A 25,975-nucleotide genomic window follows, 5' to 3' on the forward strand; every position below is an offset into this window, starting at 1 on the left:
TGATAGAAAGGTTAAGGTTATGGTTATGGTTAGGCAATGGTTTGGGTTTAAGGTAGGGACTTCCCAAGGATTCCAATTAGCAACTACCATCCCGAGCAGTGCGACACAATTTCATGGCACACTCACAGAAGTTTCTACTTAATTGTCACTGATATAGGATCATATTTCCCTTACCCCAATGCATGTATAATGTTTACATGCGAAAAGCTGAAACTGACTCCAGATCAGCGCTTGGCGTCTAGCGTCAATTTACACCAAAACGTCTCGCGAGATGTCATATTTCATTAGATTTGAAACATGGCGTCGGATGGAGAAGCGGGTAGTGCTTCTGTTGTTGAACCAGATACTGGAGACTGGTAAGTCTCCGTTAAAACAGGGAAAGAGCAGTCGTTTTGTTTGTTGTTTAAGTGTGATGCTAGACAACCAGATAAATATTGCTCAACAAGCTAGACCGCTGATGTTAGCTAACTAAACTGAAGCTAGCTGGCTAGCAAGCTAACAACGTTAGACTCCTCATTCAAATGCCCAACTTGTAAGCTAACTTGCAACAAACTAACTAAAGCATGAAAGAACAGGTTCATTTCCTTGTCGAATATTTACTTCTAAATAAATCTCTAGCATGAATCCTGCAGAACCTAGCTAACTAGCAAACCAAGTGAAAATAGCTAGCTCATGTCCGGGGAGGCTGAAGGTTCAGCAGCGGTGCTCTGCATCTTTCTCTATTATACTTTCGTTACTCATAAAAGTAAAGATGTTACTATAGTGCTGAATAACCGTTGTCTGTGTGCACAAGCTGTCATTTATCCAAAATACGAAATAAACGCGTTTTGAGCGCTTTATCCCAGCTGGCAGCATTGCTATTTTATTAGGAGCCCTAATACTAGTTGTTGCGAAAGCCGCAGCTAGTCGTACTGTGGTCCACACAGAACATGACACAATACAGAACATTAATAGACAAGAACAGTTCAAGGACATAACTGCATACATAGCCTACATATCAATACATACACAAAATATCTAGGGCAAATATGGGACAGGTCTTGTGCTGTGAGGTGTTGCTTTATCTGCTTTTAAAAAAACAGGTTTGCTGTTCATTTGAGCAATATGAGATAGGAGTGCCATGCTATAATACTGTACGTTTTCTTGCATTTGTTTTGGATTTGGGGACTATGAAAAGACCCCTGGTGGCATGTCTGGTGGGGTATGTGTGTGTTTGTCAGCTGTGCATAAGTTGACGACGCAAATCATTTTGAATTTTCACATGGTTTCTTATCAAAAGTGACAGTCAGTTTCTCAACTCTTAGCCAAGAGACTGTCATGTATAGTATTTATATTAGCCCTCTGATTACAATGAGGCGCCGCTCTGTTCTGGGCCAGCTGCAACTTAACTAGGTCTTTCTTAGCACCACTTGACCACATGGCTGGACAATAATCAAGATTAGACAAAACTAGAGCCTGCAGGACTTGCTTTGTGGAGTGTGGTGTCAAAAAAGCAGAACATCTCTTTATTACGGACAGACCTCTCCCCATCTTTACAACCGTCAAGTATATGTTTTGACTTTGACAGTTTACAAGCTAAGGTAACGCCAAGTCATTTAGTCTCAACTTGTTCAACAGCCACATCATTCATTACCAGATTCAGCTAAGGTCTAGAGCTTAGGGAATTATTTGTATCAAATACATAGCTGAAGCTAAGCTAATGTTCATGTTGATATGTTTGTTTACTTTCAGTGATGCTGGATTTGGGGACCTGACAGGCAACATGGACACTGAGTCATCAAATGGCAAAGAGGCCATGGTATTACACCTCTTATACAGCAGTTCTCTGGGCATCCCTGTTCTCAAACAGACAGACATTAGCTAACCCTTTTCCCTGTGTTCTCCTCAGGACACGGGTGGTGAGGGTTTGGAGGCGGCGGACACCCAGACAGGTTCTGGGGACGAGGAAAGCGGCAGGCACCAGGGAGAGGTGGAGCTGCAGTGTGCTCTCTGTATGAAGTGGTTCACAGCCGACACCTTCAGCATCGACACTGCGTACGTCTGACTCACTGAGTAACTCATTCTCTCTCTTTTCATGGAGGCCTTTGGCCAACTGATTATAAGACTAAGCTTGTTAGACTTTTTAAAATTGCTCCCTGTAGCTCGACTAACCAGGTACTGGCTGAGATGAACATATAAGGATCAAGGTTTTTTGATGAGTCTTTCTCCCTCTCTCTCTCCAGGACTTGTTTGCCTTTCATGACCAACTATGTGTTCCATTGTAACGTGTGTCATCACAGCGGCAACACCTACTTCCTCAGGAAACAAGCCAGTAGGTGTTCTCAGTCAGCTGATACACTTCCGTGTGCATGTGTGAGCTTGGGGATTATTGATGGTCTGTTATCAATTGATTGTACTGATTGAGTGTTGCTGTGTGTTCCAGACCTGAAGGAGATGTGTCTGACTGCCCTGGCTAACCTCACATGGAGGTCCAGGACTCAGGAAGAGCACCCCAAGACGATGTTCTCCAAAGACAAGGTTAGTCCTCTCAACAGTCCCTACATAATCCACTTTGAAAGCCAATGTGATATTTTGAAAATGCTTGATACTACATGTCACGCCAAGATACGACACAGTCTTTTGCGTATGTTTTTCCGTTCTCTACACCTGCTTAACCTCTCTGGGATATGTGGGACGGTAGCGTCCCACCTCGCCAACAGCCAGTGAAATTGCAGGGTGCCAAATTCAAAACAACAGAAATCCCATTATTAACATTCCTCAAACATACAAGTATTTTACACCATTTTAAAGATACACTTGTTGTAAATGCAGCCACAGTGTACGATTTCAAAAAGGCTTTACGACGAAAGCACACCAAACGATTGTTATGTCAGTACCTAGTCACAGAAAACACAGCCATTTTTCCAGCCAAAGAGAGGAGTCACAAAAAGCAGAAATAGAGATAAAATTAATCACTAATCTTTGATGATCTTCATCAGATGACACTCATGTTACACAATACATGTATGTTTTGTTCGATAAAGCTCATATTTATATCCAAAAATCTCAGTTTATCTCAGTTTGGCGCGTTATGTTCAGCAGTTCCAAAACATCCGGGGATTTTGCAGAACCACATCAATTTACAGAAATACTCATAATAAACATTGATAAAAGATACAAGTGTTATGCATGGGATTTTAGATCCACTTCTCCTTAAAGACTCCGGATGTGTTTTGTTAGTGTTTTCCTGTATTCCCCTTCTCTCCTTGCAGGACATCATCCCGTTCATTGATAAATACTGGGAGTGTATGACCACCCGACAGAGACCTGGAAAGCTCACCTGGCCCAACAACATAGTCAAAGCCATGGTGATTCTATGAGCAACCACCGACTTACACAAGTGCACCAAACTGTACACGTCACACCAAATGTTCACTGTTGAAAAAGTAGCCAGACTTTCTCTTTAGAATCATGTCTTTACTTGATTTTACTGTGTTTCAGAGTAAAGAGCGGGATGTGTTCCTGGTGAAGGAGCATCCAGACCCAGGCAGTAAGGACCCAGAGGAGGACTACCCCAAGTTTGGCCTGCTGGACCAGGTAGGAAAACACAACACACACACAGACACAGACACACACACAATGAGGCTGACTGTTGGTTGGTTTTTCATCTCAGGATCTGGGCAACATTGGACCATCTTACGACAACCAGAAACAGACCACCGCTGCTCCCACTCCTGGAGGGCTCAACGGTAAGCTCAAAACATACCAACACACTTGCTAAACACATCAACACAAATTGGCACCAAACACACAACACATGTCACACACACTTTGATAACTAATTCCATGAAAAACTGTGTCACAGATTATAATTCCACACTAAAGCCCTAAGGGGTTCTCACGTTATAAATGCTCTGTACATGCTGTGTTGCGTTCCAGGTGGACCTTGTTTCTCAGGTGAATATGATGTGGTGGTTTGGTATCTACCTCTGAGCTCTGTGTTTTGTGCAATCACAACTTTCCGGTTAGAGTTTGCCATAGGCACAGATCTAGGATCAGCGTACCCCCTCCCCCATTCCTTAGCGAAACAACAAAGGGGCAAAATACAATCTGACCTTAGATCAGCGTCAATGGGCAACTTCACCCTGCTCCAATGGAAACCCCGTCCCTCACCTGCTCTGCGCTTATGCTTGGTGCCCTGAAGCTTTTACCCTTTTGATCTGGCTTTTGATTAGTGGACTGATTGAATTATTTAATTTACTCTGGCTTTCTGCTCCTGAGTTCCCGGGCTTCATCCCAATGCTCTGGACAAGCCTTGTTTTCCTTTCCGTACCCAGTGGTGAGTGGTAAAGGACAGACCAAAGGAGGCTGTTACTGTTGGGATGCAGCCGCGAAGTGGTGTGAAATAATCCCCTGGCTTCCTCTGTGTGGCTGCTACTCTCCTTTCACCCTAATATGTGGTGTCCCTCCATGCTTGTGCCTCTTCGGTGACTTTTTGCTGAAAGTGTGTGCGTTCTATATTGTAACTTGTGTATTTGTCGTGTGAAGGTGGTCTGGCCCCCGGCCCAGGGAAGGGTAGAGGAGCCAAGCGTAAGCAGCAGCAGCAGCAACAGGAGGGAGCCACAGCCGGAGCAGCCAAGAGAACACGCAGGTACAACACAGACTGAAACATATGTAGGATGTATTATAATATGCAATCAATACAACTCTCCTCTCTCTCTCTCTCTCTCTGTTATTGTCCTTCTCTTTCCCTCCACCTCATTTCTCTTTCTATCCCAAATGCACACAATCCTGTTCTCTCTCTCATTCTTTCCTCTCTCTTTCCCTCTGTAGTGACCCTCTGTTTTCGGCCCAGCGTCTACCCCCCCATGGTTACCCCCTGGAGCACCCCTTCAACAAAGATGGCTACCGCTACATCCTAGCAGAGCCGGACCCCCACGCCCCCGACCCAGAGAAACTAGAGCTGGACTGCTGGGCTGGGAAACCCATCCCCGGAGACCTCTACAGAGCCTGTCTCTACGAGAGAGTACTGCTAGCCCTGCACGACAGAGGTACACACACCCAGGAAATCCTACTGTAATGTAGTAGAGATGGGCTTCTTCTTATTAGCCTTACCCAGTAATGTCTTTCACCTTCTCTGAGAATACTGTGTGTGTGTGTGTGGGCGTCTTTGTGCTTGTGTGTCTGTTATTTCAATTTTACGATACTGATACCGAGTGTGTGTGTGTATATACAGTTAAAGTCGGAAATTTACATACTTAGTTTGGAGTCATTAAAACTAGTTTTTCAACCACTCCACAAATGTCTTGTTAATTAACAAACTATAGTTTTTGTACTTTGTGCATCACACACATAATTTCTCCAACAATTGTTAACAGACAGATTATTTAACTTATAATTCACTGAATCACAATTCCAGTGGGTCAGAAGTTTACATATACTAAGTTGACTGTGCCTTTAAACAGCTTGGAAAATTCCAGAAAATTCCAGAAAATGATGTCATGGCTTTAGAAGCTTCTGATAGGCTAATTGTAGGTGTACCTGTGGATGTATTTCAAGGCCTACCTTCAAACTCAGTGCCTCTTTGCTTGCCATCATGTAAAAATCTAAAGAAATCAGCCAAGACCTCAGAAAAATATTGTAGACCTCCACAAGTCTGGTTCATCCTTGGGAGCAATTTCCAAACGCCTGAAGGTACCATGTTTATTTATACAAACAATAGTATGCAAGTATAAATACCATGGGACCGCATCATACCGCTCAGGAAGGAGATGCGTTCTGTCTCCTAGAGATGAACGTACTTTGGTGCGAACAGTGCAAATCAATCCCAGAACAACAGCAAAGGACCTTGTGAAGATGCTGGAGGAAGCAGGTACAAAAGTACCTATATCCACAGTAAAACGAGTCCTATATCGACATAACCTGAAAGGCCGCTCAGCAAGGAAGAAGCCACTGCTCCAAAACCAACATAAAAAAGCCAGACTACGTTTTGCAACTACACATGGGGACAAAGATTGTACTTTTTGGTGAAATGTCCTCTTGTCTGATGAATCAAAAATGGCCATAATGACCACCGTTATGTCTGGAGGAAAAAGGGGGAGGCTTGCAAGCCGAAGAACACCATCCCAACCGTGAAGCATGGGGGTGGCAGCATCATGTTGTGGGGCTGCTTTGCTGCAGGAGGGACTGGTGCACTTCACAAAATAGATGGCATCACGAGGAAGGACAATTATGTGGATATATTGAAGCAACATCTCAAGACATCAGTCGGGAAGTTAGTTTGGTCGCAAATTGGTCTGCCAAATGGACAATGACCCCAAGCATACTTCAAGTTATGGCAAAATGGCTTAAGGACAACAAAGTCAAGGTATTGGAGTGGCCATCACAAAGCCCTTACCTCAATCCTATAGAAAATGTGTGGGTTGAACTGAAAAAGCATGTGCGAGCAAGGAGGCCTACAAACCTGACTTAGTTACACCAGCTCTGTCAGGAGGAATGGGCCAAAATTCACCCAACTTATTGTGGGAAGCTTGTGGAAGGCTACCCAAAATGTTTGACCAAAGTTTAAAAATGTAAAGGCAATGCTACCAAATACTAATTGCGTGTATGTAAACTTCTGACCCACTGAGAAAGTGATGAAAGAAAAATAAGCTGAAATAAATCATTCTCTACTATTATTCGGACATTTCACATTCTTAAAATAAAGTGGTAAACCTAACTGACCTAAGACAGGGAATTTTAATTGATTAAATGTCAGTAATTGTGAAAAACTGTGTTTAAATGTATTTGGCTAAGGTGTATATAAACTTCCGACTTCAACTGTACATGCATGTGAAATATTGTTGATACAATAGATTTTCAGGACAAAACCTTAAAATGTATGATCAAGGAAAAGAAAACCTGTATGTGGATATTCTAAGTTATTATATTTCAGTAATCACTTACATTTAGTTCAATATGGGAAAAATAATACATTTCCCAGAATGCATTCGTTTAACCCTCAAGTTGACCCTGAGGCCTTACATTTCTTTTTCAAACAAATGCAATTGTTGGTGGAAATATAATTGGCCATTAAGTTTCAAAGAGCATATGACATTTTTTTATAGAGAAAAGTTATATATTCTTGTGTGTTTGTATATATACAGTGGGGCAAAAAAGTATTTAGTCAGCCACCAATTGTGCAAGTTCTCCCACTTAAAAAGATGAGAGGCCTGTAATTTTCATCGTAGGTACACTTCAACTATGACAGACAAAATTAGGAAAAAAATCAAGAAAATCACATTGTAGGATTTTTAATGAATTTATTTGCAAATTATGGTGGAAAATAAGTATTTGGTCACCTACAAACAAGCAACATTTCTGGCTCTCACAGACCTGTAACTTCTTCTTTAAGAGGCTCCTCTGTCCTCCACTCGTTACCTGTATTAATGGCACCTGCTTGAACTTGTTATCAGTATAAAAGACACCTGTCCACAACCTCAAACAGTCACACTCCAAACTCCACTATGGCCAAGACCAAAGAGCTGTCAAAGGACACCAGAAACAAAATTGTAGACCTGCACCAGGCTGGGAAGACGGAATCTGCAATAGATAAGCAGCTTGGTTTGAAGAAATCAACTGTGGGAGCAATTATTAGGAAATGGAAGACATACAAGACCGCTGATAATCTCCCTTGATCTGGGGCTCCACGCAAGATCTCACCCTGTGGGGTCAAAATGATCACAAGAACGGTGAGCAAAAATCCCAGAACCACACGGGGGGACCTAGTGAATGACCTGCAGAGAGCTGGGACCAAAGTAACAAAGCCTACCACCAGTAACACACTACGCCGCCAGGGACTCAAATCCTGCAGTGCCAGACATGTCCCCCTGCTTAAGCCAGTACATGTCCAGGCCCGTCTCAAGTTTGCTAGAGAGCATTTAGATGATCCAGAAGGAGATTGGGAGAATGTCATATGGTCAGATGAAACCAAAATATAACTTTTTGGTAAAAACTCAACCCGTCGTGTTTGGAGGACAAAGAATGCTGAGTTGCATCCAAAGAACACCATACCTACTGTGAATCATGGGGGTGGAAACATCATGCTTTGGGGCTGTTTTTCTGCAAAGGGACCAGGACGACTGATCCGTGTAAAGGAAAGAATGAATGGGGCCATGTATCGTGAGATTTTGAGTGAAAACCTACTTCCATCAGCAAGGGCATTGAAGATGAAACGTGGCTGGGTCTTTCAGCATGACAATGATCCCAAACACACCACCCGGGCAACGAAGGAGTGGCTTCGTAAGAAGCATTTCAAGGTCCTGGAGTGGCCTCGCCAGTCTCCAGATCTCAACCCCATAGAAATTCTTTGGAGGGAGTTGAAAGTCTGTGTTGCCCAGCAACAGCCCCAAAACACCACTGCTCTCGATGAGATCTGCATGGAGTAATGGGCCAAAATACCAGCAACAGTGTGTGAAAACCTTGTGAAGACTTAAAGAAAACGTTTGACCTCTGTCATTGCCAACAAAGGGTCAATAACAAAGTATTGAGAAACTTTTGTTATTGACCAAATACTTATTTTCCACCATAATTTGCAAATAAATTAATTAAAATCCAATGTGATTTTTTGGTTTTTTTTTTTCTCATTTTGTCTGTCATAGTTGAAGTGTACCTATGATGAAAATTACAGGCCTCATCTCTTTAAGTGGGAGAACTTGCACAATTGGTGGCTGACTAAATACTTTTTTGCCCCACTGTGTGTGTGTGTGTGTGTATATATATATATATATATTTATTATCTGTGTTTTTTTTCTTTGACTTCGTATTGATTCCATGTTTTTATTAAGAATCTATTCTGGATTTGACAGTTTTCCATTTCTTTACATTGAATACTGCGTCGAGGAAGAGCTTGCAAGTAAGCATTTCACTGTTCTGTTCTTTTCGCTGTATTCTGTGCACATGACAAACGTTGATTTGAGTTGTCTGTATGCAGCCCCCCAGCTGAAGATCTCAGATGACCGTCTGACAGTGACAGGGGAGAAGGGTTACTCCATGGTCAGAGCCTCCCACGGTGTCAGGAAAGGATCCTGGTACTTTGAGGTCTCCATCGATGAGATGCCCCCGGACACCGCAGCCAGACTGGGCTGGTCTCAGCCCCTAGGTAGATACTGCAAAGACACACACTGAGAGACAGGTACAAACACCGCAGCTACATCTAGTTGATACCACACGTTAAAACATGTCCTGTCTCCCTGTGTGTGTTGTAGGTAACCTGCAGGCCCCTCTGGGATATGATAAGTTCAGCTACTCGTGGCGCAGTAAGAAAGGGACACGCTTCCACCAGTCTGTGGGGAAACACTACTCCTCAGGCTACGGACAAGGAGACACTCTGGGCTTCTTCGTAGAACTGCCGGACGGCACTGAGACAGCCAAGGCACTGCCTGACACGTACAAAGACAAGGTACTTAAAAAATATATATATATTTTTCAAATACTATAGTTGATAAATGAGTAACTGAGAATCAATAAAATATACGAATTATGATTAGCAAATAGCAGACATCCACTGTCTGTTTTTATGAGACTTGACTGCTCATCCCTTTGTGTTTGTGTTCACTCAGGCGCTGATTAAGTTTAAGAGCTACCTGTACTTTGAGGAGAAGGACTATGTGGACAAGGCAGAGAAGAGCCTGAAGACTGTTACCCCCAGCAGGGTGAGGCTCCAGCATAGAACTCCAACCAATAGCTCAGACATTAAAATCAATGGAACACATAGCTAGAACCAGTAGATCATTCAAAGCAGTGGAACGCATAGCTAGAACCAGTAGATCATTCAAAGCAGTGGAACACATACATAGCTAGAACCAGTAGATCATTCAAAGCAGTGGAACGCCTAACTAGAACCAGTCAATCATTCAGAGCAGTGGAACGCATAACTAGAACCAGAGGATCATTCAGAGCAGTGGAACGCATAACTAGAACCAGTAGATCATTCAAAGCAGTGGAATGCATAGCTAGAACCAGTCGATCATTCAGAGCAGTGGAAAACGCATAACTAGAACCAGTCGATCATTCAGAGCAGTGGAACGCATAACTAGAACCAGTCGATCATTCAGAGCAGTGGAACGCATAACTAGAACCAGTAGATCATTCAGAGCAGTGGAAAGCATAACTAGAACCAGTAGATCATTCAGAGCAGTGGAACGCATAACTAGAACCAGAGGATCATTCAGAGCAGTGGAACGCATAACTAGAACCAGAGGATCATTCAGAGCAGTGGAACGCATAACTAGAACCAGAGGATCATTCAGAGCAGTGGAACGCATAACTAGAACCAGAGGATCATTCAGAGCAGTGTTAACGCATAACTAGAACCAGTAGATCATTCAGAGCAGTGGAACGCATAACTAGAACCAGTAGATCATTCAGAGCAGTGGAACGCATAACTAGAACCAGTAGATCATTCAGAGCAGTGGCAACCAGAGGCCATATTGGATGTACCATTTGGAATGTTGATGAATTTGGATAATCTCAATCTATTTTTATTGTCGATATCATACGTTTGTTGACAGTAGATATAGCAATTGGCTTTTCCATTTGTTGAAATCTCTGTTCTTCCCTCTTTCTAGATGCTGTTCTATAAGAATGGGGTGAACCAGGGTCAGGCCTATGAGAACCTGTTTGAGGGGCTTTACTTCCCTGCCATCTCTCTCTACAGGGGCTGCACGGTTAGTGCTGTGTGTGTCTGTTTGAAGGGTTCTATTTTCTCTCTCCATCTGCAGCAGCCGTTCTTAAAGTGTGGGTGTGACCCACGGACCCGTTAATGGTGGGTCGCGACGTGTCAGAGTAAATTTATAATTATTTCATTAATTACTGAAATTGATTTGGCAACGTGCATTTGCTCTCTCCGTTCAGTGCGCTCTCTGCTTAGCAGCAGCCTCTGCTCAGTTTGGCAGCTGCGGAAGTGTGAGAGGGAGATGCCCGTGTGCTTCGCGGTTTACCGGATCCTTTTTCTGCAGTTTTCTTTAAGATTACTCGCCGACCCCACACGATGCAGCACTGTCTTGTTATTCCCACTCGCCATCACTCACCGCTATCATCAAATGGACTCATGCTAGCCACAAGTTCTGACTGAGCTCAATTCATACAAACTTATAACGCGGAGCGCCCACAATGTGTTTTGTGCGGGGAAGTGCTGAGTAATGAGTCTCTCATAACAAACAAATGAATAAAACGACACGTCCTGACCAAACATCCACAGCGTGACGGTAAACCGAGGGAGTTCTTTCAGAACAGGGCAGAATGCTTCAGGAAACCATGCTTCAAACCTGGAAAAGTTAGTCAGCTGGCAAGGCATTGTTGTCATTTTATAACAGATGATAATAAGCAGAAATAAGGGCGTACTAACTGTCATAGTAGTAGATGTGAGTTTCTCTTTCAAACTATCCCCTGTCCTTGTACACAGCTAATAGCTAACATTCGCCAGATAGTGCTACCCTAGTAACAGTAGAGATGAAAAATGATCAGGCCCTATGTACATCTTACTGTAGAAATGATTGTTGAAAACTAGTCTAGGTTGGAACTGTTGCTGCTAAAATACAATCATATTTTTTATTCTTAACTGGAATAAACTGATTGAAGCGAGACTCTTTTTGAGGTAAACACACTCACACAGTTCTGGGTTGCTCATCTACAACAGGAAGCGGTCTCCTGCCTGACTGAGAAAGCAGTAGATGTTCTGGTCCAGTTTGGCACCACATACCTATGTGAGTCAGGGTTCTCAACTCTGACACTTAAAAAACAAGTACAGAAACAGTTTCAAGGCTGAGCATGACCTCAGTGTTACACTGTCAAAAACAGAGGCCAGAATAGACATGCTCTCATTAGGACTGTGTGTTTTCTGGTCTACATCTGTGTGATGTGATCAATCTGTTTATTCCAGTTCAGAATGTAAATGATTTATTGTATTTTAACAGCACCAGTTCCAACCAAGACAGATATGTACGTGTTTTTAATGGGGGAGAATAAACATTAATATATATTTATATGGATATTACATTTCATTGTTATTTGTTTTTGTCTCTATTGCATTTGTTTTAGGTATAAGGGCAATGAAATGTACCAACATTTATGTATAGTTGCATATTGTCCTAAGCTTGGGTCCCAGGAAAAACACTGAATTTCTCATTTGTGTTCCAGGCTGAAAAAGTTTAAGAACCCCTGCCCTACAGCACTGTAAATAATTCAATGCCCCAAAGTTTTGTGCTCTGATATAGCCAAGTATCTACTTCAGGGATTTCCATTTGAATCACATTATGTTGATTGTCCCTCCTTTCTCCCAGGTGTCCGTTAACTTTGGACCACATTTCAAACACCCTCCAAAGGACATCAAGTACCAGCCAGTGAGTACACAGACATGCATGCTTTTAAAAACAATTATTAGACGAGCAATAGAGGTACAGTACTTGGGAGTTTTGACGTCACTTGAGGTTGTAGATGGGATTAATTGGTGTACGTTTGTGTGTGTTCCCTCCCAGATGAGTGACATGGGCTGGGGAGCAGTGATCGAACACACGTTGGCTGACATGCTGTACCACGTAGAGACGGACGTGGACGGACGACGTAGCCCGCCCTGGGAAGGATAAATGCACGCGCACACCAGAACTCAACACACAGACGGCCAGTTGAGTGTCTGGACAAAGGCACGGAGGAGTCCATTCCAGCAGATATAGGTGGGCTGATGTCGACCTGAACACTGACACACTGTACTCTCTAAACATTACCTTCATTAGTAACTTTGAAAAAATCCTAATGGATAAGATGTGTGTGTGATCTAAAATAGGGAGACTTTGATGTCAGTTGACTGATTTTTACGTGTGTCTGAATATAACACTCTTAGCTTATGAAGCACGTCCAGGTGTTTCAGCATTGTAAATGCATGTACTAGTATGCATAAACAGTTAAAGGGAAGTGTAAAAAAAAAAAATTCTACTTCATATTCATCTCCAGCATCACCCCAACATCAACATATGTGAAAATGGCGCGTTTCTGTTTTGTAGTAAAAAAGAGAGAAGAAAAAGTGTTTCTAATGACATCATCGGTGTGCATCATGTGATTTTTAACCAATTACGAGTAGGCATTGCCTACTAATTGGAAACACTTATTTTCCTCTTTTACTACAAAACATAACACGAATTTTAACATGAAGTTAAAATTGTGAAATGTCCCTCAAAAGGAAGGAACAAATCTGTAGATTGTTTTGACCCAACTAAGTTTCAATTTAAAATATCTAACGTTTGTCAGCACCCCAGGTAGTCTTATTGACAGACATTCTATCTTCAAATGAACAGATTCAGTTGCCTGTGTTCTGTTATTTGTCGTAAAATACTATATATACACAAAAGTATGTGGACACCCCTTCAAACTAGTGGATTTGGCTGTTTCAGCCACACCTGTTGCTGATAGGTGTATAAAATTGAGCGCACAGCCATGCAATCTCCATAGACAAAAATTGGCAGTAGAATGACCTTACTGAAGAGCTCAGTGACTTTCAACGTGGCACCGTCATAGGATGCCACCTCCAACAAGTCAGTTTGTCAAATTTCTGCCCTGCTAGAGCTGCCCCGGTCAACTGTAAGGGCTGTTATTGGGAAGTGGAAATGTCTAGGAGCGTTGAGCAACAACGAAGTATGAGGCTCAGCTGCGAAGTGGTAGGCCACACAAGCTCACAGAATGGGACCACGAGGGCTGAAGGGTGTAGTGTGTTATCTGTCATTGGTTGCAACACTCACTACCGCGTTCCAAACTGGCTCTGGAAGCAACATCAGCACAATAACTGTTTGTCGGGAGCGTCATGAAATGGGTTTCCATGGCCGAGCAGCCACACACAAGCCTAAGATCACAATGCGCAATGCCAAGCGTCGACTGGAGTGGTGTAAAGCTCGCCGCCATTGGACTCTGGAGCAGTGGAAACGCGTTCTCTGGAGGGGATGAATCACGCTTCAGTATTTGGCAGTCCGACGGACGAATCTGGATTTGGCGAATGCCAGGAGAACGCTACCTGCCGCAATGTGTAGTGCCAACTATAAAGTTTGGTGGAGATGGAATAATGGTATGGGAATGTTTTTCATGGTTAGGACTAGGCCCCTTAGTTCCAGTGAAGGGAAACCTTAACGCTACAGCATACAGTGACATTCTAGATGATTCTGTGCTTCCTCCTTTGTGGCAACAGTTTGGGGAAGGCCCTTTCCTGTTTCAGCATGACAATGCTCCCCTGCACAAGGTGAGGTCCATACATAAATGGTTTGTTGAGATCGGTTTGGAAGAACTTGACTTGACTGCACAGAGCCCTGACCTCAATCCCATCGAACACCTTTGGGATTAATTGGAACGCCGACTGCGAGCCAGGCCTAATCGCCCGACCTCAGTGCCTGACCTCACTAATGCTCTTGTGGCTGAATGGAAGCAAGTTTCCAACATCTAGTGGAAAGCCTTCCCAGAAGAGTGGAGGCTGTTATAGCAGCAAAGGGGGGACAAACACCATATTAATGTCCATGATTTTGGAATGAGATGTTTGACGGGCAGGTGTCCATATACTTTTGGCCATGTAGTGTAGCTGCTAGCTGGTCTCGTAGATGTAAAATCTAATTGTTTTACCAAGTAGTTTGGTCTTTTTTTGGTCTTTTTTTTTACGATGTTATTTTGTTTTACATTCATACTGGTTTTAATAAAGTGAAGATTTTTGGAAAGATTTGTTTTCAGGCTCTTTATTCTGAGGTTACATACAAAACACAGGTAGGTACAAAATCAAAACACTCTTTGCTGAGGTTTCCCTTTGATCATTCTAAATGAGTGTTTTACAGAAATAAGACCGCCTCTCCTCAGTATGATAGTTTGGGGATGGTCCCTTTGGCCTGTGCTGGTGAATGATAGATGGTATGGCCCGAGTGTATGACAGAGACATTTTAAAGACATCTCTTAAATAAAGCCCCGTCTTGTCACTTCATCTTTAAAGTGTGCGCTCTTTAAGTGCTGGAGAGAAAGTGAGAACATCTGGCCACAGATTCTTGTTCTTCTTTGGCTGTGTTTGGGTTGTTGATTTGCAGAAGGCGGCAGGCTCTAACCTAGTGGTTAGAGCTTTGGACTAGTAACCGAAAGGTTGCAAGTTCAAATCCCAGAGCTGACAAGGTACAAATCTGTCATTCTGCCCCTGAACAAGTTAACCCACTGTTCCTAGGCAGTCATTGAAAATATGAATTTGTTCTTAACTGACTTGCCTAGTTAAATAAAGGTAACATACATTAAAAAAAAAGAAAAAAAAGTACTAACTGGTTGATCTGTGTATTGATCAGTGTGCTGAGTGATCACCAACAAATAATTTTATTCTACAAGCTGATTGAGGGAATGCTCTCATTTACAACTAATGTTGCAGTGGGTTTGAGGAAGCCCATCTATCAACAGGTGTGTGTCTTGTGGAAGATGCGGTCCAGCAGTCTACGTTTAGGTTTCTCTGGGGCAGGATTCTGGCCCCAGTCCAGGTCAGGGGGTCTAGAACCCTGAGGGCCAAACACATTCAGCTCCTTGAAACAACCCATCTCTATCATCTATAGAGAGAGACGGGGGGAGAAAGGCGAGTGATCTCTATTAGCCTATGACGTAACCATACCTAACCTTATGTTCAAATTGCTACCAAGAGGATAAATTGCATTGAATTGAACAAAACGTAACTAAATCAAAGGTCATCTGCTGCAGTTGACTTTACCTCTGTCTGCCAGGGTATGGCCACGCAGCCTGTGTTAAACTTGGTGTAGAAGTCGTCGTCTGTCCTCTCCAAAATGACTCCTTTTACTGTGGAGAACTCATCAATGTCCTGCACATCCTTGCAGTACACCGCCCTGGGCTGGACAGAGGGAGGGAAGGATGGGGATGATGACATGCCTTCATTAGGGTTAATGCTATAGTTGGGGGTTAACAAGTAGAGGTTAGTGGGTACAGATAGGGTATGTACATTTGGTTTGAAGGGTGGCTCAATGACTCCGGCGTCCAGCCTCCTGAAGTTGATGGTGCTGAAGAAGGGATGGGACTTGACCCCTTCCACCCCACACCTTCGACACCCTAACCTCTGTCTCGGGTCTTTGGTCAACAGCTGAGAGAGCGGTGGGGGGTGAAAGAGAAAGATTAGTGAGAGCGAGAGAGAGAAAAGCATCGATGCAGTTCTAATATAGAACTATAGGTAACTGCTAAAATAAAGGAAACACTTGAGTGTATTGAAAGCAGGTGCTTCCACACGTGGTCCCTGACCCATGCTTTGGGTCATGTATATAAATGCCCAGTTGTCCATTATAAGAGATCTTAGTGACTTTCAAAGGAGCATTAAAGGTTGTCTCTGTCACCAGATCTTAACCCAATAACACTTATGGGAGATTCTGGAGTGGTGCCTGAGACAGTGTTTTCCACCACCATCAACAAAATACCAAATTATGGAATTTCTCAGGGGGGAAATGGTGTTGCATCCTTCCATCAGAGTTTCAGACACTTGTAGAATCTATGCCAAGGCGCATTGAATCTGTTCTGATGGCTGGTGGTGGCCCAACGCCCTATTAAGACACATTGTTGGTGTTTCCTTTATGTTGACAGTTACATTTACATTTGAACTACATTTAGTTGACAAGCTTCAGGTCAAAGCTGAGCAAAAGTCTAGTCTCACAGAGCGGCAGAAGTCTTCTGTCTCGCTGCTAAATGTCTTCCTGTACACCTCCTCCGTCTCCTGTATCCTTCTCTCCATCTCTTTTGCTGTCAATTGCTCCCCTTGTCTCTTGAATGGGGATCGTCCGGCCGTCATCTCGTACACAAGGCAGCCCAGGCCCCACCAATCAGGGCTTATCCCGTAGTACTCATGGCCAATCACCTCTGGAGCTGAGGGAAAGAGGGACGGGTTTGGAAATGTCCACTCCCTGTTTGTTGTTGCTCCTAAATTAGATCTGTAATGAGACTTAGTACAACATCTGGAAGGAAAAGGTGAATGTAAAAATATATATATATATTCATTTTGACCACTGTGGGCATCTAAACAGTGTGCAAGTCTTGTAATGATATTTCATATACCTTGCACTTTTTGAAGTCCACAAGATATGAATACACAACCTGTTGGAGCCAAATTCCTAGTCAAGACTGGGAGAAGGGGTACGAGTCAAGACTGGGAGAAGGGGTACGAGTCAAGACTGGGAGAAGGGGTCCGAGTCAAGACTGGTAGAAGGGGTCCGAGTCAAGACTGGGAGAAGGGGTTCGAGTCAAGACTGGGAGAAGGGGTTCGAGTCAAGACTGGGAGAAGGGGTCCGAGTCAAGACTGGGAGAAGGGGTCCTAGTCAAGACTGGGAGAAGGGGTCCGAGTCAAGACTGGGAGAAGGGGTCCTAGTCAAGACTGGGAGAAGGGGTCCTAGTCAAGACTGGGAGAAGGGGTCTGAGTCAAGACCGAGACCAGAAATATGCGAGTTCAATTACCATGATTTTAATTTTGTCAAAAGGCCACCACAAAAGTTAAATGTCCACTATTTAAATTGTATTAGGGAAAAGTGTTGACGTGGAATCACATTTTGACTTAATGGATGGGACCATTATTACAATAATTTAGGTAAAACTTGCTGCGCAATAGCGAGCAGCAGTTTTCCCATGGGTGGGCTAGCTAGCTTGTTGTCGGCTAGTTTGCAGCAGGTGTTATCAAAGAGGATGATGTTGCTAATTTGTTAGCTTCTCCCTTTTCAGGAATAACTTTCAACAAGAAATTAAGTTTCAAATGATCACCATCTGGTGAGTGGAACTGTTTTTTTAATTATTATTTTTATTGCGGCTTTTTTGCTGTTAGCCATCTCTTTGAAAATGACTTGTTTGTGTGAAACATTGTTGCATTTAACGTGGAACTGATAGCATTTTAGCAACATGAAATCTTATTAAAATCACTTAATATAAACCCCCAGGAATGACACTTTAAAAAAAACTTTCTGACAAGCGACCACTTAAATACGGTCATTTTAATGTTTTTATAAATTCTTAGAACGTCTGGGAATTACGTATACTAAGGCATTTGTGAAAAGCGGCCGTGCATTTGGACAATTAATACACTGCAGTAAATAAAACCGAATAAAAACATTGGTGTTGTCCAGGACCGGTCTACACAGACCAGTGCACTATAGCCAATCGGAGCTACAGTAGGCCTTTATACAAACAAGCCATTTGTGTCGGAAATACGTATTTTAATATATCTTAGACACCGAAGCTTGTGAATTCAATGTTGACTTTATTACACAGTAACAAGCCGAGCTGGTCCATTGAGCAACTGCCGGTCCCAGACTGAGATCACTTTCTATACAGTTTCAGTTTGACACAACATGTCCAAGGACACCCAAAGGACTAGACAACGGCCTCCCTCAAGCCCAGTCTCTCTCACACACACACACACACACAAATCTGTGAACATCACAGGAGTACTCTTACATTTGGGAACTTTACAGTATTTTTGATCAAACAACTCTGAAAAAGGTAGGCTCCTTCTCCCTCAGTTATGAACATCAACAACAACAAGATCAACAACTAATGCTTGCCAGAGCAAGATGAGCTAAAATCTAATGAAGGAACAACTTTTTCAGCTACTCGGCCATCAAAATTGCACTGAAAAACGATGGGGAATTGTAGCCTCATCATCCTTCTGCAGCTCGCCTGACAATTCCCTGGGGCGGCAGGGTAGCCTAGTGGTTAGAGCGTTGGACTAGTAACCGGAAGGAAGGTCGTTCTGCCCCTGAAAAAGCACTGTTCCTAGGCCGTCATTGAAACTAACGGAGTTAGTTAAATAAAGGTAAAATAAAAATAAATTCTTGCTTGTCCTAACCAAGCTCCCGGGCTAACTGGCTAAAGTTTGCTAGCTAGCTTCTTCCAGACACAAATGACAATTTTACTCACTGTTGCAGGGCTGTTTACATGTTATCTAGGGCATTCTTGACTATTACTTTTTTTTTTGCCTACGTTTACTGACACCGGTCATATTCAGCGGGTGTCAGAGAGAAAGAGATAACAGTTGTTCAAGTTCTTGCTAGCTAACCAAATGACACCGAAAAAGAATATGAAGGTAAAAAGTCACTCACCCACTCCTCCAGCTCCTCCAGCTAGCTAATGTTAGGCTCTGTGTTTTCATCTTGCTACATAAATAGATATGCTAGCCTATTAGCCATGTTATGACTGACCTGTGATGATGCACTTGCTAGTTTGATTGTATTGACATTCCCAGCCTGAATTACATGTCTGTTTTTGTCCAGAATATTGAGTCATTGAAACTGAAACAGTACATCCTGAATGGAGGCAGCAGACAATGTACCAGGCCAGCTGTGATTTACAAACTCATAGCAATATTTTTTGGACTACCATGAAATGTACTGGTGAATTATATTAATCATGCATTGAACTGCATCCATTTATACTGCCAACAATGCCTTAGTGTTCGTCATGGAACGTTGAGTTAAATATACCCTATTTTTAAAACCTCCTTTTAAAGTTGGTTTTGTAGCATTAACTGGGAATTTTATATTTTTGACTGATATGATTCTGTTTCATATTAAAATGCTGACAGTTCCACTTTAAACTTTGTCACGGGTTACTTTGTGTGCTAAATGTGATGTTTCTTTGGGAAGTAATAGTTGTACATTTCGATTTGGGAAATGCTTAATGGTTGTGTTTCTGTATTATTATGATTGGGACCTCTACAGGCTTATGTCTGAGTGAATGGACTGCTTATCCTTTAATGTCATGGGAGCTCCCGTGTGCCGCAGCAGTCTAAGGCACTACATCTCAGTGCTAGAGGCGTCACTACAGACCCTGGTTCGATTCCTAGTTAAATAAAGGTTAAAAAAAAGTCGTATTCGATCTGTCCCCAAATTCATATATAGTTGGTTCTGGGTTCGTTTTGATATTTCAACCTGCCTGTCCTGATCGCGTCTGGTGTGGATGGACAAAATCAATATGCTCACAATGACGTGCCTGGTCTAGTCGGCATGTAAGCCGTACACCCAGTTTTTTTTCAGTATACTCACTTCTTATTCCCTACTGATGCGTATCGGAGTAGTGTAGCGGAGGTATGTGACTTATTATGATGTAGTACAATAGAGACTATCCAATATGTTGATGCTTCATTTATGAACATGAGAACAGAGTATTGGGCTCTGTATCTTCACATTGGTGAACAGGCAAAGAGTGGCGTCATGTCATTGAATAATCAAACCTTCTGGTGAGTGGGCTTCATGAGGTGAAGATGGATTGTAAAGGAAGAAGTGGAAAACCACTGCTCTGATAACATGTAAGAAATTGACAGATAAAAACTACAATATGGTGGATTGGCAGCGATGCTCCACAGGCCATCAACCCTGCTTGTGACGACCGTGTTGGAGATGGATCCCATTGGTGTGGGTCTCTGGCGGCCCCTTAGGAGAAGGTGGTGGCAACCCAGGACAGATTGGCTGCCCTGCTGTTACTGCCCACCACATCTACACATAGGAGTGGCACACTGGGGTCAAGCTACTTTAAAAAAATGTAACTAGGGAAGTCCGTTAAGAACAAATTCTTATTTACAATGACGGCCTACCCCGGCCAAACCCGGACGATGCTGGGCCAATTGTGCGCCACCCTATGGGACTCCCAATCACGGCCGGATGTGATTTTAAAAATATATATTTCACCTTTATTTAACCAGGTAGGCTAGTTGAGAACAAGTTCTCATTTGCAACTAGGACCTGGCCAAGATAGAGCAAAGCAGTTCGACACATACAACACAGAGTTACGCATGGAATAAACAAACACACAATCAATAATACAGTACAAAAATATATATACAGTGTGTGCAAATGAGGTCGGATAAGAGAAGTAAGGAAATAAATAGGCCATGGTGGTGAAGTAATTACAATATAGCAATTAAACACTGGAATGGTAGAATGTGTAGAAGATGAATGTGCAAGTAGAGATACTGGGGTGCAAAGGAGCAAGATAAATAAATAAATACAGTATGGGGATGAGGTAGATTGGATGGGGTATTTACAGATGAGCTATGTGCAGGTGCAGTGATCGGTGAGCGTACAGAGCGTACAGGTCGCAGTGGTGGGTAGTATATGGGGCTTTGGTGACAAAACAGATGGCGCTGTGGTAGACTGAATCCAATTAGTTGAGTATAGTGTTGGAGGCTATTCTGTAAATGACATCGGTAGGATGGTCAGTTTTACGAGGGTATGTTTGGCAGCATGAGTGAAGGATGCTTTGTTGCGAAATAGGAAGCCGGTTCTAGATTCAAATTTGGATTGGAGTATTTTAATGTGAGTCTGGAAGGAGAGTTTACAGTCTAACCAGAAACCTAGGGATTTGTAGTTGTCCACATATTTTCGAACTAGGTACTGCAGTGATGCTTCTTGCACTGAGATGCAGTGTCTTAGACCACTGTGCCACTCGGGAGCTACTACAGAACTTATGCTGAAAAGGGGCAAAGTGCTAGCAACCTCTGGTCCTGAAGATCATCCCTTCCTGAAGACTAATCCACACACATACATTTGTGTAATTGTTTCTTCCCTAAATCAGAGAACAATTAGGGGCTGGTGTGTAGGAGCCATTTTGGCCTGTTTATGTGTTGTGTGTATGTTGTCTGTCAAGGGCTATTTTAAATTGTTTTGTACACTATATGATGGGGTCACTGGTCGTGTGTGTGTAGGTAGCACAGGTGACCAGGAAGGGTAAGCACAGTTGAGAGGAGAGCGCATACAGTTCTTAACCATATCACAGACACAGCTTATAAAATGCTTCTCTCTGCACCTTTTTGTATAGGAATATGTGTATTGGAGCTATTTATATTTTAAATGCGCAATAAATGGGAACTTCAGCCGACAAGAGTAACGTTTGGAAAGTTGATTCTTGTGGACGTGTTATGGACGGCTCTCTCCTGTGCCAGCGGCTTTTCATAGGGAATCACCACTACAACATGTAAGTGTACAGTAGGTTAGAGCCACGTACCCATGTAACCCAGGGTCCCCACCCTGCCTCGTACCAGATTCCCCCCGGATAGCTTCACCGCCAGGCCCAGGTCTGAGATACGGATGTGCCCTAAGAGAGGAGGTGAGGGGAGGGGTTAAGTGGAGCATTAGTTCATATAGTATGGTAGCCACAGATTATTTCACATAATAGATCAACGTTTTCCCATGACAGGGAAAATCATCGAACACAAAGTACAGTGCTTTCAGAAAGTGTTCAGACACCTTCACTTTTCCCACATTTTGTTACGTTAGTCTTATTCTAAAATTGATTCAATAAAAATGTTCCTCATCAATCTACGCACAATCAATCTACGCGAAAACAGATTTTTGGAGTTTTTTCAAATTTATTGAAAATAAAAAACAGATTCCTTCGGAAGTATTCAGACCTTTTGCTATGAGACTCAATTGAGCTTAGTTGCATCCTGTTTCCATTGATCATCCTTGAGATGTTTCTGCAACGTGATTGGAGTCTACCTGTGGTAAATTCAGTTGATTGTACATGATTTGGAAAGGCACACACCTGTCTATATAAGGTCCCACAGTTGACGGTGTATGTTGGAGCAAAAACCAAACCATGTGGTCGAAGGAACTGTTCGTAGAGCTACGAGACAAGATTGTGTCGAGTCACAGATCTGGGGAAGGATACCAAAACAATTATGCAGCATTGAAGGTCCCCAAGAACACAGTGGCCTCCATCATTATTAAAATGGAAGGAGTTTGGAACCACCAAGACACTTCCTAGAGCTGCCAGAGCCCAGACTTGAAGCCGAACGAACATCTCTGGAGAGACCTGAAAATAGCTGTGCAGCGACAATCCCCATCCAACCTGACAGAGCTTGAGAGGATCAGCAGAGAAGAATGGGTGAAACTCCCAAAATACAGGTGTGCCAAGCTTGTAGCGTCATACACAAGAAGACTCAATGCTGTTAGCGCTGCCAAAGGTGCTTCAACAAAGTACTAAGTAAAGGGTCTGAATACAGAATTTCTGTTTTTATTTTTAATAAATTGCAAAAATTACTCAACCAGTTTTTGCCTTGTCATTATGGGGTATTGGGTGTAGATTTTGTCCCCCCTATTCAATGTAATCCAATGTCGAATAAGGCTGTAACAAAATGTGGAAAAAGTGAAGGGGTCTGAATACTTTCCGAATGCACTGTATATGAGGAAAGAAATAGGATGTTTTTGTCAGGTGACATCGGCAGAGTGTGTGTATCCTGTGAGGTAGTTACTAATTACAGTGGTATGGTAGATATCATCTACAGGTGCCTCCAACACACTGCCAAGTTTGGAACAGGTGCAAATACGTTGATCTAAATATATACTAGACCTGCTTATCACACACCGTTAACTTACTTCCTGATAGACCAACCGTTTGTGTGAAAAGCAAATCTGAAATGACGTCACCAGGATATCCTGTTTGGGGAAACTAGATTCTGCTTCGATGGAAGCGTGATCTGATCTGGGCGTGAAGCACAGATAAGGTTGCGACAGAGGTGCAACTTTCAACTTTTGTTTGGTGTGCTTATCTGACTGGATAATAATAATTATGCCCCCCACCACCACTTCTCAAACCAAAGTTGCGCTCCTGGATTGCGATATTATTGAAGTGTGCCTACCATTGTCATCCAGAAGTATGTTCTCCGGTTTTAGATCCCTGAAACAGAAAAACAAAAAGACAGAAGTCAGTACAGTGCCTTTTCAATGTCACAATCTGTTTTAATCTGGTTGTGTTCCAGTTCTCCACCCTTTTCCAGAAGTGTGCAAGAGGTGGGCAAACAATTTCTCGCACAGATTTACAATGGGGGGGAACTCCTTCCAGTCAATACTTACACCAATCCTATGCTTTTAAATCCATGAAGGGGAGTGTGCGAGGGCACACTTCTGGAAAAGAGTGTAGAATCAGGACAGAGCCTGTGTCTACTGACCTGTAGACAATGTTCCTCTGGTGGAGGTGGTGGAGACCACAGCAGACCTCAGCAGCATAGAACCGAACCCTGGCCGGCTCCAGGCCTGGAGGACCAATGTTATAGATGTGGAACCGCAGGTCTCCTCCGTTCATTATGCTTAGCACCAGACAAAGAGATTGTTTGGTCTCATACGCATACGCCAGACTCACCTAGAGATAAAGTTATGGGAGGATGGAGGGGAAGAGAGGACATAGAGAGACAAAAATAAAAGAGGGGATGAGGGAAAAAGGATGGAAAGAAGGAGAAGAGGATGGAGAGACAGAGAGAGTCCGATTGTGTGAAGAACCCTACCACAAATCTGCTGTTGAGCTTTTCCAGTATCTGTTTCTCGTTGAGGGCCATGGCTTCTCCTCTCCTCTTCTTCATGTGAGTCTTCTCCAGCTTCTTACATGCATACATCTTCCCAGAGGCTCGCACCTGGCATGCCCACACCTGGGGGAGAGGGGAGGAAGGGAGAAAAGGATGGGGAGGCGGAGATTGTATGAGCTGAATCCTCATGATCAAAATTGTAGTTAATAATTTGCATCTCAAGTTGGATTTGGGCTCTATCTTTTCAGTTTTGATTTCTCTCCAAAACTTTGTGAAAAGAAGTGTAGTGAAAGAAGCCTAACCTCCCCGAAGCCTCCCTTGCCCAGCATCCTGTACTGTCTGAAGGTGTGTTTGGTAACGGGTTGTCTGGTGGGAGAGAAATACCCAGTTAGTGGCTGGGTGTCAAGCACGTGGGGACATATCTCACTTAGTTTGATTACTCAGTCAAACACACACCCGTCCATATGCACTGACCTCTCTACCATCTTCCACTGCAGAAAACGCTCAAAGTACATGCTCTGCAGGTACTGAAGGAAGGGGGCACCACTCAGGAACTCATGGAGGTCACTGTGATCACACAGTGAGAGAAGGGTGAATTACTTCGCAGCACACACATTCACATTCACTCATGCGTGGGGTAAGAGTGGAGGGAAGGGTGAGAGCAACATGGGGAAGGTTGGAGTAAGAGGGAGGTCAGTGTTTAGAGATCTGTGGTTAGGATAAGGGTCAGACTCACTCTGTGCAGTCAATGAAGATGTCTCTACCGTGCCTCACCTCCAGACTCTCTCTGCACCTCTTACCATAGCTCTCCACAACCTGTACACACTCAGACGACTGGCAGGAGAACATACACAGTTATTTAGCACAAATCTAAAGTGAGAAATCAACCTTTAGTGTGTGTGTGTGAAGAGACGGTACCTGTCTACTGAGGAACCTGTTAATGATTTGCATGCCAAAACTCTTCCTATCTTCATCTGATTGCACCTCATACTCCCCCTGTAAAAATTCAAAGACATCTGTACTTGTGATTCCTGTTTTGTCAACATGAATTTTGAAGATCCCCGTCTAGTATCTGTCACTGATTGCTTGATCGTTCTTCATGAACGACCCAGGTCACTAAATCTCAGCATTCCATTGAATCCAGGCCAATAAGGAAATACAGAGAGATCTGAATAACAAAGTTATTTATAACCCAGTAGACATAAGACGTCTTCTGCATACTGTAACATACTTTACGTTTCTAACAAAGTTATCATATTAGAACTCTTTCCTGGCCGTGCGCCCAAAACACACCCCTTTCGGAAATATGGCATCACTTTGCTATGACGCAGGTCTTTCAGCAGAGTGTACTTTAACATCAGCTCGCAGCATTCAGTCGGACCATCTCCCCCAAAATGGACCATACCACCTCCTTTATAGTGAATAAGGCCTATATAGTGGATCGTACCATTTTGTCCAGTAGGGAGTTGCAGTGCCGTAGCTCAGGTTTGCTCTGACAGAAGAGACAGAATAGTTGTCTGCCAATAGGCTGCTTCACACACAGACTGGAGTAGTCTCTCGCTGAAACAAACACATTACAAACATACAGTATTACACATACAAAACTTGCACTCACACACGCACATAGACACACATACACACCAGGGTTGTGCTCAATTCATAATTGCATTGAGAATGCGTCATAAGTCC

At 43.1% G+C, this 25,975-nt stretch overlaps 2 protein-coding genes across 5 annotated transcripts in view; one reads left to right on the forward strand and one right to left on the reverse strand.

Moving 5' to 3' along the window:
• Nucleotides 1-229: 229 nt before the first annotated feature.
• Nucleotides 230-14,705, forward strand: LOC110509609 (set1/Ash2 histone methyltransferase complex subunit ASH2). Of its 4 annotated transcripts, XR_016493370.1 has the most exons (18): nt 230-356; nt 1,732-1,798; nt 1,889-2,034; nt 2,223-2,311; nt 2,423-2,517; nt 3,252-3,347; nt 3,481-3,576; nt 3,653-3,728; nt 3,919-3,936; nt 4,528-4,630; nt 4,813-5,030; nt 8,826-8,872; nt 8,951-9,118; nt 9,225-9,418; nt 9,579-9,671; nt 10,587-10,685; nt 12,300-12,359; nt 12,495-14,705. XR_016493370.1 is itself a non-coding variant. In XM_021590599.3 (17 exons), the coding sequence occupies exons 1-17, from the start codon at nt 298-300 to the stop codon at nt 12,600-12,602; spliced, it is 1,785 nt and encodes a 594-aa protein (XP_021446274.1). In that variant the 5' UTR covers nt 230-297; the 3' UTR covers nt 12,603-14,705. The 4 variants fall into 4 exon arrangements, 2 of the variants coding, with proteins under 2 accessions (XP_021446274.1, XP_021446275.1); XR_016493371.1 differs by lacking the exon at nt 3,919-3,936; XM_021590599.3 differs by lacking the exon at nt 8,826-8,872.
• A 2-nt stretch (nt 14,706-14,707) lies between these two features.
• Nucleotides 14,708-25,975, reverse strand: part of LOC110509607 (G protein-coupled receptor kinase 5) — a 28,782-nt gene continuing 17,514 nt past the window's right edge. The window contains exons 3-15 of the mRNA XM_021590598.3: nt 25,734-25,846; nt 25,205-25,282; nt 25,023-25,120; nt 24,761-24,853; nt 24,589-24,652; nt 24,269-24,409; nt 23,936-24,126; nt 23,627-23,664; nt 21,991-22,080; nt 16,664-16,872; nt 15,965-16,102; nt 15,719-15,856; nt 14,708-15,560 (exon numbers count right to left, since the gene is read on the reverse strand). Of these exons, the coding sequence (XP_021446273.3) occupies nt 15,411-15,560; nt 15,719-15,856; nt 15,965-16,102; nt 16,664-16,872; nt 21,991-22,080; nt 23,627-23,664; nt 23,936-24,126; nt 24,269-24,409; nt 24,589-24,652; nt 24,761-24,853; nt 25,023-25,120; nt 25,205-25,282; nt 25,734-25,846 (1,541 nt within the window). The 3' untranslated portion in view covers nt 14,708-15,410. The remainder of the gene's footprint in view (nt 15,561-15,718; nt 15,857-15,964; nt 16,103-16,663; nt 16,873-21,990; nt 22,081-23,626; nt 23,665-23,935; nt 24,127-24,268; nt 24,410-24,588; nt 24,653-24,760; nt 24,854-25,022; nt 25,121-25,204; nt 25,283-25,733; nt 25,847-25,975) is intronic.

The sequence above is a fragment of the Oncorhynchus mykiss genome, chromosome 29, assembly GCF_057628025.1.
Source record: "Oncorhynchus mykiss isolate SJ-2025 chromosome 29, ASM5762802v1, whole genome shotgun sequence".
NCBI lineage: Eukaryota > Metazoa > Chordata > Actinopteri > Salmoniformes > Salmonidae > Oncorhynchus > Oncorhynchus mykiss.